Source organism: Bos grunniens, chromosome 19 (assembly GCF_055505025.1).
Source record: "Bos grunniens cultivar Pamir isolate PY7600 chromosome 19, Bosgru_T2T1.0, whole genome shotgun sequence".
Classification (NCBI taxonomy): Eukaryota; Metazoa; Chordata; class Mammalia; order Artiodactyla; family Bovidae; genus Bos; species Bos grunniens.
In genome coordinates this window covers 58327174-58340771 of record NC_141183.1, presented here as the reverse complement: position 1 = coordinate 58340771, position 13598 = coordinate 58327174, and the positions used below count along the sequence as shown (strand labels likewise).

At 37.1% G+C, this 13598-nt stretch overlaps 1 protein-coding gene across 12 annotated transcripts in view; it reads left to right on the top strand.

Moving 5' to 3' along the window:
- STXBP4 (syntaxin binding protein 4) overlaps window positions 1–13598 on the top strand; it is a 232909-nt gene that overhangs the window by 97380 nt on the left and 121931 nt on the right. For 11 of the 12 annotated variants that reach the window (XR_015148388.1, XM_086360922.1, XM_086360925.1 and 8 more), the window contains one exon: window positions 1807–1872. Coding sequence is in view for 11 of the 12 variants with exons in the window: in XM_086360922.1 (XP_086217048.1) it covers window positions 1807–1872 (66 nt within the window). In the remaining variant the exon portion in view is untranslated. Of the gene's footprint in view, window positions 1–1806; window positions 1873–7228; window positions 7573–13598 lie in introns of those variants that run through there. The other variant, XM_086360933.1, reaches the window with a different exon arrangement.

The window sequence follows — 13598 nt, the reverse complement described above, 5'->3', positions numbered from 1 at the left end:
GCAAGAACAAAGGAGGTTGCCATTCCCTACTCCAAGGGATCTTCCTGACCCAGGGATCAAACCCGGGTCTTCTGCATTGCAGACAGATTATTTACTGTCTGAGCTACCACGGAAGCCCCAGTGTTTATCATTGTTAAATTTAGTGATATATTTTTTTTTTTTACTGGAATATCAGTGGTAATAATTAGAATTTTAATTTAAAGATGTATTCATTTAACATTTAAACAAAGCTTTCCAGAGGAACTATTGAGTAAATCAGGATTTGTATGTAAAATTCACGAGATGTAACTGAACATATCCTACTGTGATAAAACCTGAAATCACAGGTAAAATATATTCTGTATAATTTCCTTCACCTGAAAACCTATCTATTGGCTGAGAGACATTTGCTTAAATACAGAAAACACTACACAGCAATAAATGTTTTGTGTGAGATAATAATCTTTGTACTTTGAGTTTTTCTGCTTGTATTATACCACATATACACAAAAAGCAGAGGTTGTTAAATGGATTTCACAGAATGTGTAGATGTCTGTCATCACTCCCCATTATCCTGTGACATCTCTGTTTATCATGTCTGATTTAAGGTACAAGTAAAAATGGAAACAAGAAAATTTGATGCCAATGGCTAATTTTTATTCTGCAAGAATGATTTTTAAAGGTTCCATGGGCTTTATTTAACTTAAAGGCTTTCTGCAGAGTTCACATTGCTACTGCTTTGCAAAGTTGAATGAAAATAGATATATTTTCCATTTACAGATGCGAAAAACTAGGACACCAAGAGTGAAGGTGACTTAGCAGAGCATAAAAGCCTAGGAGCCAGAAGTTTCTTGGCTCCTGTTCTGTGGCAGACTCGTTAGATTGCTATATTGTATTCATCTTCACGTACCTTCATTTCATCTCTTAGACAAGAATGAGCTCAAGTATAGCAGAAAGTAGATTGCTTCTTGTAAACATTCCAATGTTGCCATGAATGTTTACCACTCATTATAATCTTCTAGCAATTCCTCTGCTCAGGTTATAAGTAAAATGGCTCTTAAAGTATCTCTGATTTGATCAATAAAACGTGGATTTATGACATAACAAAATTGAACGTTTTAGCGTGTTATTCTCAATATCCTTAATTTTAAGTTCAAAGATTTTAATATTTGTTTGGGATGCCAATGTTATTCCACCTTAGTAACTATTATTTCATATTTTGATTACACTAGTTATATGTTCATTTTTATGGATAATCTTACAAAAATTAGCTAAATTGGGAACATTATGGTCAACTCTGTTTCATAGTCCTCTTTCGTATGTACGGTAAGAGGGACTTCTAAGTTACAATAGTCATGCTCTTCAATTTGCAAACTCTTTGACAGTGATAGCTATTATCTAGCATTTAGTTGACATTTATACATTTTGATCCTGATTGACTTATTTTGGACCTCAGATTTTTAGGTTTTTTAAAAAGTGGCTAGTAAGGAGTTTCCTGGTGGCCTAGTAGTTAGGAGTCCAGGCTTTCAGTGCCGTAGCCTGAATTCAATTTCTGGTCAGGAAATGAAGATCCTGCATGCTGCCTGGCACAGGAAAAAAATGTGACTAATTATAGTAACAGAAAATATGTTTACATCCCAATTATACTGTAAAGAGCTAATTACTTTTAAATGGCATGTAAAAGGCAGAAAAGTGACTGGGAGCTACAAATCCAGATTCTAGAAACTGGATGTTTGAGGAATTTGTAAGCCTTGAAACAAAGCCCTAAAAATCATGCTCATTGATGCCTTCTTAACAGGTTGTTAATTCAGTGGCTTTTTAATACAGGAAAAATTGTTTGAATCGGAAAGGCAGAGGAAGCAATTGACAGAAGAACTCCAGAATGTGAAACAAGTAAGTGCATATATTGTTTATTTGTGTCTTGTGGATGTGTGTATAGACAAATGAGGTATAAGTGCAATGCATTGATACGTGTAATATCTGAGAGCCTACAGATATAAACAGCATAGCATAGTGTACTGCTGCTTTCAGAGTTGGGGATCTGTGGACTGAAACGATCAGTCTCATTGCTTTTCTACCCTTTTTTTCTTTCTCTTCTATTTTTCCTTTTTCTTTTCTTCTGTTACTCATATTCATTTTATTAAAAGTAAAAGCAAATCAAGGGGGGGAAAAAACTTCCAAGCCAGAGCATTTTTAAATTTTTTTTAGTAATAAAAAGTAAAAATTTATTTTCACTCTTTATCATTCTTCGAAGAATTTTAAGTAACTTACAGCGAAACAAATGCAATGATATCATGAAATAGAGATACCAGTAACAAATAAAAGGTTAATAAGAGTAGAAAGTTAAGAGGACATTGCTATAGAACAGTGGCAGTCACCTGATTTTGAATCTCCCCAATATTATCCTCCCAGAAAACATAACATTTACAGAGCACATAAAACCATACAGGAACCCACACCTTTTTTTTTTTTTGGATACATCATGCATGGCTTCTGGGATCTTAGTTCCTCGACTGGGAATTGAAACTGGGCCCACGGCAGTAAAAGCACTGAGTCCTAACCCCTGGACTGCCAGACAATTCCCAGGACCTCTACCTTAAACGTGGCTATTGGATAGAGAGCACCAGAACCTTCACGGCACATATAAATAGAGTTCAAAATTCCAACAAACTGTTGCAACTTGCCTGCCACTGAAACGTGAAAGCAGGGGAGGCTTAAAAACTCTGAAAAGAGTAAGGAGAACAGAGTAATCAGACAAAGTACTGCAAGTAAGATCGCCTCCAGAAAGAGAAAAATGCAACTATTAATGACAAAATACTAAACAGTGGCCAGGATTTGGTGGTTCTCAGAACTTGAGGAAGTATGTGCAACCAGAAGCAGCAGCGTTCTAGAATCATTGTTTGGAGAAAAGAATCAAATAAATAGAGAAGGGGTGGTATCCCTTGGAGGCTAAGAAATAATGAGAAAAAAGGAAATAAGAGGGGGAAATTAAGGGTCTTGCAGAAATGAAAGAGAAACAAGACATACCAAGCCTCCTCCATGTACCCTCCACCATGACCATCAACAACATGATCCATAAAAAGAAACTGCACAGAAGAGGGTGCTGTTGAACTAAGAACTCTTTCTGTGAAAGAAAAAGGAATTGGAAAAAAAACAAAAAATCTGTCCTTGTCATTACAAAACAACTGTAAATATCAGACAATATGAATTAAAGCTTTCTTCCTGATGAAAATACCACAGAACAATTCAACCTTAAAACTGTAACACAGAATAACTCAAAATAAGGAATTAAAAACAAAGACTTAGAAAATGACAAAAAAACAGGGATAAATGAAATGAGAGTTGATAAAACCTGGGAAAGAAAGAGAAGAAAAAGACAAAATGATGCTAGAAATGAAAACTATATTACAGGTTACCCAAGGAAGAATATAATCAAATGAAAAGGTATCAAAGTAAACCAGAAAAATAAGAATGAAGTAAGTAAAGGATTTTCATGAGGAAGTAAATCAAAACAACTGAACAGCACTAATATTTTGAACTATAATCCAAGAACACTTTCAGAAGTAAAAGATGACCTGGAACTATTATTGGGTGGTGGGGAAAGGTCGGTTTAGGGTACGTCCAGGCAGGCTTCAAAGACGGAGGGGAAGTGCGTGGTCCCTCCAAATGAGAGGTCAGATAACGCGCAAAGGTGATAGAGTGAGACCAGCACCAGCCTCCTGACGCAGCATACAAAGTAAGGCGTTTGCGCGGCGGCGTCTTCACGAAACGAAAGGATGTGTGCATCAAGAATCCTGTATCCCACCAAGTCGACTTTTAGGTATCAAGTCAACAGTTACAAATGTGCCAGGATTCAGGAAATAATACATGCATATAGTATTCCTGAAGAATCTGGTAGAGGTGAGTTTTCCCCAGCCAAAAAATGACTGGGGTAACTTTGGCAAGAATTTCCAAACAATGAGCATTTCCTATATGTTACTGTATAGCCAAGCCCAAAAAGAAAGATGCCGTTTTGCAATTTTTTTTTTTTTTTTTTTAATGAGAGGATGAGGGAGAATAAAAGGGGAAAACAGCATAAGATCATTCTGTAGTATAATGGTCAGTGAATATCACTTCAAACTGACAGCAAACAATAAAAAGATTAGGTAAAGACTGAGCAAATTTTTGGATTTTGTAGAATGAAAATATGGATCTTCCAATTACCAAAAGAAATCCTTTTTAAAAAAAGCAAAAATGTCAAAATGCAGTAAATATATACAACAATTTCAACAGAAGGCAGTATAACAGAATAGAGACTGAATACAATAGTAATCTAATATAAATGGGATAATTTAAATGGGTTTTCATAGGAAAATATAGTTTACCAAAACTGGCCTCAGTAGAGGTAGAAGCTTAACCATAGAAGAAATAAAGTTACCAAGAAGCCACCTTACAAAAAAGGACCAGGCCAAAATCATTTCACAATTTCATTTCACAAAGTTTTAACCAAAACTTTGGCATTTAATCCCAGAACTACATAAATGGGTTCAGATATTTTAAAAAAGCAGAAAGAGAAAGAAACAAAGAAAAATTCCAGATTTTTTCCTGGGAGGAAGTATAACATTGATGTCTAAACCTGACAAAAGTATCACAAAAAGAAAGAATGCAGTTAAAAAACTGCAGACTAAAAAAGCAACCAGGGACACATGAATTGGAAAAGAATAAATAAAACAGTAACATAATAGAAATCTTGAAAACCCTAAAGAATCAATGATAAAAATAACTCGTTGGGAAATTCACAAGCTAGCAAGAAATAAAATTAATATGCAGAACTCAGTTACTGGACCACATACACAAATTGTAAGGAGAAGTTTTAGTCGTCTAGATGAAACCAAAAATTATGTAGAAAAATGGGTAAAAGACATGAACAGACCATTCACTGAAAAAGTTATTGAAGGTCATATGAAACATATAAAAAGATTTTCAGTCTTTCCCACAAGAGAAATGTCAATTAAATCTATGTTGAGATAGGACTTCCAGCTCCTAGTACTGAGCAAGATACAGAGAATGTTCTCCAACAGAAAACAGCTCTAAAACTGGTTTTGTTACACAGGTTTTAAGGAATTACCAAAGGAATTGGAACATGAACATAGACACCTGCTCCTCTGGGAAGAAGGGAACTATGTGAACTATATTTCTTGATCCTGGTTTTAAGCTTGGAGCTAGGAGAAGGCAATGGCACCCCACTCCAGTACTCTTGCCTGGAAAATCCCATGGATGGAGGAGCCTGGTGGGCTGCAGTCCATGGGGTTGCGAAGAGTCGGACTCGACTTTAGCGACTTCATTTTCACTTTTCACTTTCATGCATTGGAGAAGGAAATGGCAACCCACTCCAGTGTTCTTGCCTGGAGAATCCCAGGGACGGGGGAGTCTGGTGGGCTGCCGTCTATGGGGTCGCACAGAGTCGAACACGACTGAAGTGACTTAGCAGCAGCAGCAACAATTTAATACCAGTGGAAACTGACCCCCAGTTAGGGTCACTTGATGTTTGAAAATGTTCACAGACACTTTAATGAGGAAGCACTGCTTATCATCAGGGCTTCCCTGGTGGCTCAGTCAGTAAAGAATCTGCCTGCAATGCGGGAGACCTGGGTTCGATCCCTGGGTTGGGAAGATCCCCTGGAGAAGAGAACGGCTACCCACTCTAGTATTCTGGCCTGGAGAATTCCATGGACTGTATGGTCCATGGTGTCACTCGAGTCGGACATGACTGAGTGACTTTTTACTTTCACTGCTTATTACCATACATGGTACTAGAACAAGGGAATATTTGTGTGAGAAAAATCTAATCTTAACCCCTACTTCATATCATATTCAAAGTTCAGTTCAGTCACTCAGTCATGTCTGACTCTTTGAGACCCCATGAACTGCAGCACGCCAGGCCTCCCTGTCCATCACCAACTCCTGGAGTTCACTCAAACTCACATCCATTGAGTCGGGGATGCCATCCAGCCATCTCATCCTCTGTCATCCCCTTCTCCTCGCTAACTCCAAATGGATTATAGATCTAAACATAAACTAAAATTTAAATTCAAAAGAAACTTTTGTGATGTTGGGTTAAGCAAGGTTATCAAGCTGTATATCTAAAATGAGTAAATTTTACTATATTTAAATTCTACCTTAACAAAGCTACTTTTTAAAAATATGCCAATACAGTTTTTCTTCCGTTAACAAAAATTCAGATGCTTGACGGTGCATTGTTGATGAGGCTGTTGTGAAACAGGCATTTTCATACATGCTAGTGGTAGTGCAACGGAGAAGGCAATGGCACCACACTCCAGTACTCCTGCCTGGAAAATCCCATGGATGGAGGAGCCTGGTGGGCTGCCGTCTATGGGGTCACACAGAGTAGGACACAACTGAAGCGACTTCACTTTCACTTTTCACTTTCATGCATTGGAGAAGGAAATGGCAACCCACTCCAGTGTTCTTGCCTGGAGAATCCCAGGGATGGGCGAGCCTGGTGTGCTGCCATCTCTGGGATCACACAGAGTCGGACACGACTGAAGTGACTTAGCAGCAGCAGCAGTGGTAGTACAAAACAGCACACGGCTGCGAAGGAGAATTGGGCATTTCTAATAAATTGATGTGTACGTTTACCATTGAGCCTGGCAACCTCACTTCTAGGAATTTACCCCAAAGAGATACCTCTAATACTATTGAAATACCTAGGCACAGTATTTTTTTGTGGTATTATATGTAATAAGAAAATATTAGAAACTACCTTAATCTTCAGTATAGATGATTGAATGAACTACGATCCACACATGAAGTGGAGCACTCTGCTACTGAAGGAAATCTTAACTCAGTAGCACAGAGTGATTTCCAGGAGATGCTGTCAAATTAAAAAAAAAAAAAAGTACAAAAGAGTATGTATGGTATTATCCTTTATTTTAAAAAAATAACCATACTGAAGAAAAAGAATCAATTCAAGTAATTTACCAACATGGTATTTATGTTCAGTGTTTGACAGGTTGCAATAGAGTTAGAAAAGAATCAAAAACAAATCCCAAACGTTTTATAGTATGAGAAAAATTGAATAGCATGTGTTGTTGTCTTGTTTCTGAGGTATGGCCAAAGCCATTCTGAAACAATTTAAACAATTTTAAGATGTAATAATGCATGCGTGCTCAGTCTCTTTAGAGTCTGACTCTTTGCGACCCCCATGGACTGTAACTCACTGGGCTCCTCTATGCTTGGGATTCTGCAGGCAAGAATACTGGAGTGGGTTGCCCTGCCCTCCTCAAGGAGATCTTTGCAATGCAGGGATCAAGCCCGTGACTGTTATGTCTCCTGCATGGGCAGGTCAGTTCTTTGCCACCAGTGCCACCTGGGAAGCCCAAGGCGTAATATAGGTCTCCTGTATTACAAAATCAAATGTTTTGATTGTTGTTGAAAGCCAGAATCCTCAGTGAAAAAACAAAGACATACAAAGCAGAATTTAGGAAGTCAAGAAAGAATCCTTTGAATGGACTAGATTGGAAGGTATCACTCTGAATGCATTATTTCTAAAATATATATCTATGTGAATATGAATATATATGTGCCCATATATATGTATGTGTGTGCAGTTTATGTGTGTGTGTGTGTGTGTGTGTGTGTGTATGTGTGTATATATATTCCTAGCTCTAACAGCTAGAAGAGCCAAGAATCACATATCCCACTAGCAATGAGCACCTAGCATATCCAAGTGCCTAGAAACTATTCCCCACTAATAAGAATCCAGGCTTCTTGGAGAAATAACTGATTTCAAGACTGAGGGTGGGTAAGTACAAAATAAGCTTGAAATGTCTTATGCCAGAAAGTAAGGAAATCCCCAAAATGGTCAGCATGTGTCATAAGAAACTAGCTTGATGCACCACCCTCCACTCACCAGTCTGAAAGTAGTTGAGCACCAAAATAATTAAATATAGTGATGAACTAACAAACCATTGGAAAAAAGTGATTCATGAGTCCATACCATTAGTAAAGAAGTGAATTAATTAATGGAGAGAGCTGAGGGCTCTTGGTCATTAAAGACTGTTGAGTGCTGACTGGTAACAACAGTTATCAGAGTAGCTGCCAGATTTGGGAAGTCAGCATTTTGCATGTTTCAGTAATGACTGGATCAGACTAGAATCATAAAATGCTTAATCTAGGGGGAATTTTTTTTATGACAATCAGAATATTCACATATTTATATGGCTTTAAAGTGGCTATCTATAAACTGCTTATTAATTGCAAGAGGAAAACAGTAATTATATGGTAGTGAAATCCTAGACAACTCCTAAACTGGTACAAAAAAATGGATATCACCAGTGAAGAACAGATGGATATGTGTGACTTCAAATGCGAAACCTTGAAAGGACACAACATCACTTATGTAGTGTTATGGCTGAGAATGTATGAACCTGAACCTGGCCATGAGGAAGCATCAGCCAAGCCCCAAATGAGGACAGTTTTATTTATTTTTAAAGGTGTATGTATCTGTGTGTCTGTGTGTGTATAGTGTTATATTCTTGAGAAATGTGAATGCCATAAAAAATAAAAGAATCAAAAGAAAGAAGAACCAAAGAAAGAGAGAAAGGAAAGGACAAGGTAAAGAGGCAGGGAAGGAGGAGAGAGTGAGAGAGACGGAAGAAAGAAAAAGAAAGAAAAATGAAGAAAGTATGATGGGAGGGAAGAAGGGTGGGGGGGCGGGGAGTTCCAGATTAAAAGACGGTAAAGAGACATGAAACTAAATAAAATACCTGACCCTAGACTCGATCCTGCACTGAAATGGGGAAAACACTACAAGGGATGTTACTGAGTCAGTTGACAAAATTGGAATACAGATGACAGATTAGGTAATAGTATTGGCTCTGTGTTGAATTTCTTAAATCTGATAGCTGTACTATGGTTGTGTAAGAGAAATCCTTTTACTTAAGAAATACTGAAGTTTATAGGGATAAAGAACCCTTGAATAGTTAGAATATGTGTGTACATATTTACATATGTGTGTATATATATGAGAGATTGAGAGTCTGCAAAATCTTGGTAGCAGCAACCTCAAAATATCAGTGGCTTGCAAGAATATTTTATTTCTCACTCATGAACATGTTGGCAAAAAAGTGACTTTGTGAATTAGGTAAATCTGGGCAAAGGATGTAAAGATGTTCTTTGTACTGTTCCTACTCTTGCGAGTCTTGTGTACACTTGAAGTTATTTCCAACTAAAAAGCCTGTAAAAGTCCTCTATTTTTTGACCAAAAACTTTTGGACCCCCATTTTATTAAGCTTTGTTGTAGTTCGGTGCTATATCTGCATCAGTTTATATGGCCAGGCCTTTTTACGTATTAGTGTATCTTTGCATCCTGCAAGTGGACATTTATAAGTGAAAAGTGAAGTGTTGATCACTCAGTCGTGTCCAAGTCTTTGCAACCCTATGGACTATAACTCGCCAGGATCCTCTTTCCATGGAATTTTCCAGGCAAGACACTGGAGGGGTAGCCATTCCCTTCTCCAGGGGATCTTCCCTACCCAGGGATCAAACCTGGGTTCTCCCACCTTGCAGGTGGATTCTTTGTTATCTGAGCCAGAAGGGGATCCCATTTACAAATATTCTTTCTTAATTTTTACATATAGAATAAATTAGAGGGTGGGTTTTTTTCCTCCATTTAATTAAATTTTTCTTTTCTTCAGAATGCTTAGAACTTAAAAGTTTTGGAATATCAAGCATAGTTAATTAAGGTAATATGATAGTGTGTGTGTGTGTATATATATATAATAGCACATAGTAATTATGTAATAAATATTAACTATTATGGTCATTATTATTAATAATAGAAGAAATATTAGGTGCAGAGAAATAGGTGAAAATGATTTGTTTTAACAATTTTATTTAGAGGAATAAAACCTAATTTTGACTGAGAATAAGGAGACTTTGTAGAGAAAAGGTGACACATGAACTAGACCGTACATGTGAAGGGGAGAGCACGCCAAGCAAAGAGTGCAACCTGAGAATCATGGTACGAAAGAAGAAGTCTTATCTTGAGAGTCAAATCAGCTGACTTTGTATGCTAAGTTAACTATTATCTCTTAATGTTTTTGTATCTAAAATGTGATGATAACACCTGTTTATAATTTGTTCATAGGACTTGAGAGTTTAAGAGCCTAAAACTACCAGGAATATAATAAATTCCTAAAAAATAATAATTTGTATTTGTATTAGTTCATCATCATCACCTTGTCATTATTAAAGGCTTGGGGACATAAGGAAAACATAAACAGATGAAAGCATTAGGAAATAACATTTGAGGGCTGTCGGGGAGTTTTTGTCTTGGAACCAAAGCAGGCAGGCACTTGAATACCAGTCTAAGATTTTAGACAATGGATCGCCATTGAAGGTATTTGACAAGAGAAGAAAGATCAACTTGTTCCATCTATAATCTGATTCCTCTTTCCTCCACACTCTACATCTAACTTGTTGGCCCTCCTGTTTAAAAACTGCAGTTTTGCCACTTTTTATCACTTCCATCACTGGTCTAAGCCATCATCATCTCCTGTCTGTTGAAACTATAACTTCCTACCAGATCACCCAGCTTTTACCCTTGCCCCACTCCCATACAGTCTAATCTGAACACAGCAGCCAGAAATAGGCTTTAACTTGTTAGAACCTAACTTTCCATCTCAGAGTGAAAGCCCAGCTCCTACAGAGCCTGCCCTCCCTGGTCTGCCCTCCTACCCCCACCCCACACCCCTTTTCCTCAGTGACCCCATCTCTTACTACTTTCCCCCCACCTACCCTCCTTGTTCTCCAGCCCCTCTACCTCCCTGCATCATTACCCCACTAACGCTCCAGCTCTCACTGTCGGTGGATAAGTTTTTTGGCATTCCTGATTGCTTTCTTGTGTATTATTTACTTGTTAAACTTGTATCCTTTATTTGTATCCACCAACTAGAGGGTAAGCTTCATGAGGAGGGCAGCTGTCTTTCATGTGTTCTCTAATTTACCTTAGAACCATCACTGACATAGAGTAGTATTCAGTAAATATCTGGTGAATGGATGGATGAAGAATGGTGAATGAAGACTACCTATACTTTAAGAAAGTTAACCTAACAGCAGATTTGGAAATAACTGAGTATCAGATAAGAGGCTTTTATAAAAGTCTAGACCTGCAGTTTCTAATAGAAATATATTGGAAACCAACTATGCCTTGTCAGTTTTCTAGTAACCACATTTTTTAAAAGCATGAAAAGAAACAGGTAAAATTATCTTAGATATATTTTTAGTCTAATATGTCTAAAATATGGTCATTTTAACATGAAAAAGTATTAAAAATTCATTAGACATTTTTACATTCTTTTCTCATACTGTATTTTTGAAGTCCAATGTTACTTTACACTTAAAGTGAATCTTAATGCATGCACTAAATTTTCATTGGAAATAACTGCTGTGATTTTGTTTAACAGCATTTATAGTTAAAAAGTAGATTCATATACCCAAATGTTCCAAATAAAGTTAAAAAGTTTGCAGTAACTGAAATGAATACCAAAAATCTTTTTCTTTTAATATTTATGTCCCTATTGGCAAAATTTTTTCATATTTTTAGAAGATTCAATCTTTAAAGCAAAATCACTTAAAAACTACATCTTTTCAAGTTAAGTATGTCACTAATTCTGGTTACCATCAATTTCAAAGAAGTATTGCATATACTGAAAGCAACTGTAAATTTATCAGTATCAACTAAGCAGATGTCAAAATTTTTAAGGTTTTTGAACCATCTACATATTATCAGTAATAAAATCTACATAATGATTTGTGTTAGATAATAGATAAATCATTATTACTGACTTATGCATTTGAAAATTTTCAGTATCAGTATAAATTCTTACACTTGTCTAGCTTCACAAATAAGCTTTCTCGTTCCTTGGAGCTTCAAATTTAGCTCATTCATGTACAGTGTGATATTGATAATAAAATGTAAATCACACTTCCATTTTTTGTGTTTTTAATTGTTAAGTATTAGGCAACCAATCATTTAAGAAAATCTTCAACTGAAGTTAAAAATACAGTAAGTCTTCATTAAGCTCTTCCACAACTCAGCCAAGTAGCACTAGCAAAGAGCACAGGATCTTTAAATCACTGTCTTTTAAACTAGTGACTAGTCATCAAATTTGCACATATACATTAAACAAGGTTAACAGCTATGTCCATGGTGTTTTTCATATGGTCAACTTCAAGAAACTGAGACAGAAAATTTCAAAATAAATCCTACAATGGCATGAAACAATGAAGAAAACAGTCTGTTGTTTGAAAATGCCAACAAATCAGAAATTTTGATCCAAGGTAGCTGGAGCACCTTCTATTACAATAAAAAAAAAAAAAAAAACTTTTCAAACTTTTCTTCATTATCCAACTGAAAGTCTCATGTGACACATGTAAAAGTTAAAATATCTATGCCATAAGTCTGAATTTTTTAGGCTGTAGATTGACAACCTTATGTAAATTTGGAAGTCCTTTAAGACAATACCTCCCTTGGGAATTCCCTGGTGATCCAGTGGTTAAGACTTGTGTTTTTACTGTGGGGATTCAAGTTTGATCCCTCTTCTGGGAAGATCCTGCAAGCTGTATAGAGCAGCCAAAAAAAGAAAAAGAGACAATATCTGCCTGAAGTATGCATTTAATATTATCTCATATCATGTGGCTCATCTAAAGCTGAAATAAAGTACTTGCAGTTTTTCAAATTTTAAATCATTTGATCATTGATGTTGTTAGAAATGTCTTGTATTCTGTGAACATGTGTGAAATAATTGAAGATCTTTTATTTTTATAAAAAATTTCTTCTATCAAAACCAAAATTACCACATTGATTTAGAAATGGTTTACTCTTTTATGCAAAAAAGCCAACCAAGCTGGTCAAAATTAACAAATGTTGAACATTTACTTCTGATTCCAAGTGACTAATTTCATTAGTTCTTACTTAACTATTAAGAGAAAACTTTTATTTATTTATTTATTTTAATTTTTGGCTACTCTGGGTCTTCATTGCAAGGCTCAGGCGTTCTCTGGTTGCAGGAGCAGGGGCTGCTGCTCTTCCCATCCTTGAGGGTGCGGTCATTGCCATCTCACCTCTTGTGGAGGAAGCAGGGCTGCTCTTCCCATCGTCACAGGCGCTCTCATTGCCATCTCTCCTCTTGTTGTGGAGGGAGCAGGGCTGCTCTTCCCATCCTCACGGGCTCTCTCATTGCCCTCTCTCCTCTTGTGGAGGGAGCAGGGGCTGCTGCTCTTCCCGTCCTCGCGGGTGCTGTCCTTGCCGTCCCTTCTCTTGTTGTGGAGCACAGGCTCCAAGGCGCCCAGGTTCTGTCACTGCAACTGGCAGGCAGGCTCTAGAGCAGACTCACTGGCTGTGGCTCCTGGGCTTAGTTACTCCTAGGCATGTGGGGTCTTCCCATACCAGGGATCCAACCTGTAATCCCCGCATTGACTGGCAGATTCTTAACCACTGGACCACCAGGGAAGTTCAAGAGAAAACTGTTTAACAAGCTCATCACACATTTGCAAAAATTCTCTCAATTGCTCACTTTTCATATGGTTAAAAAAACTTTATACAACAAACAGCT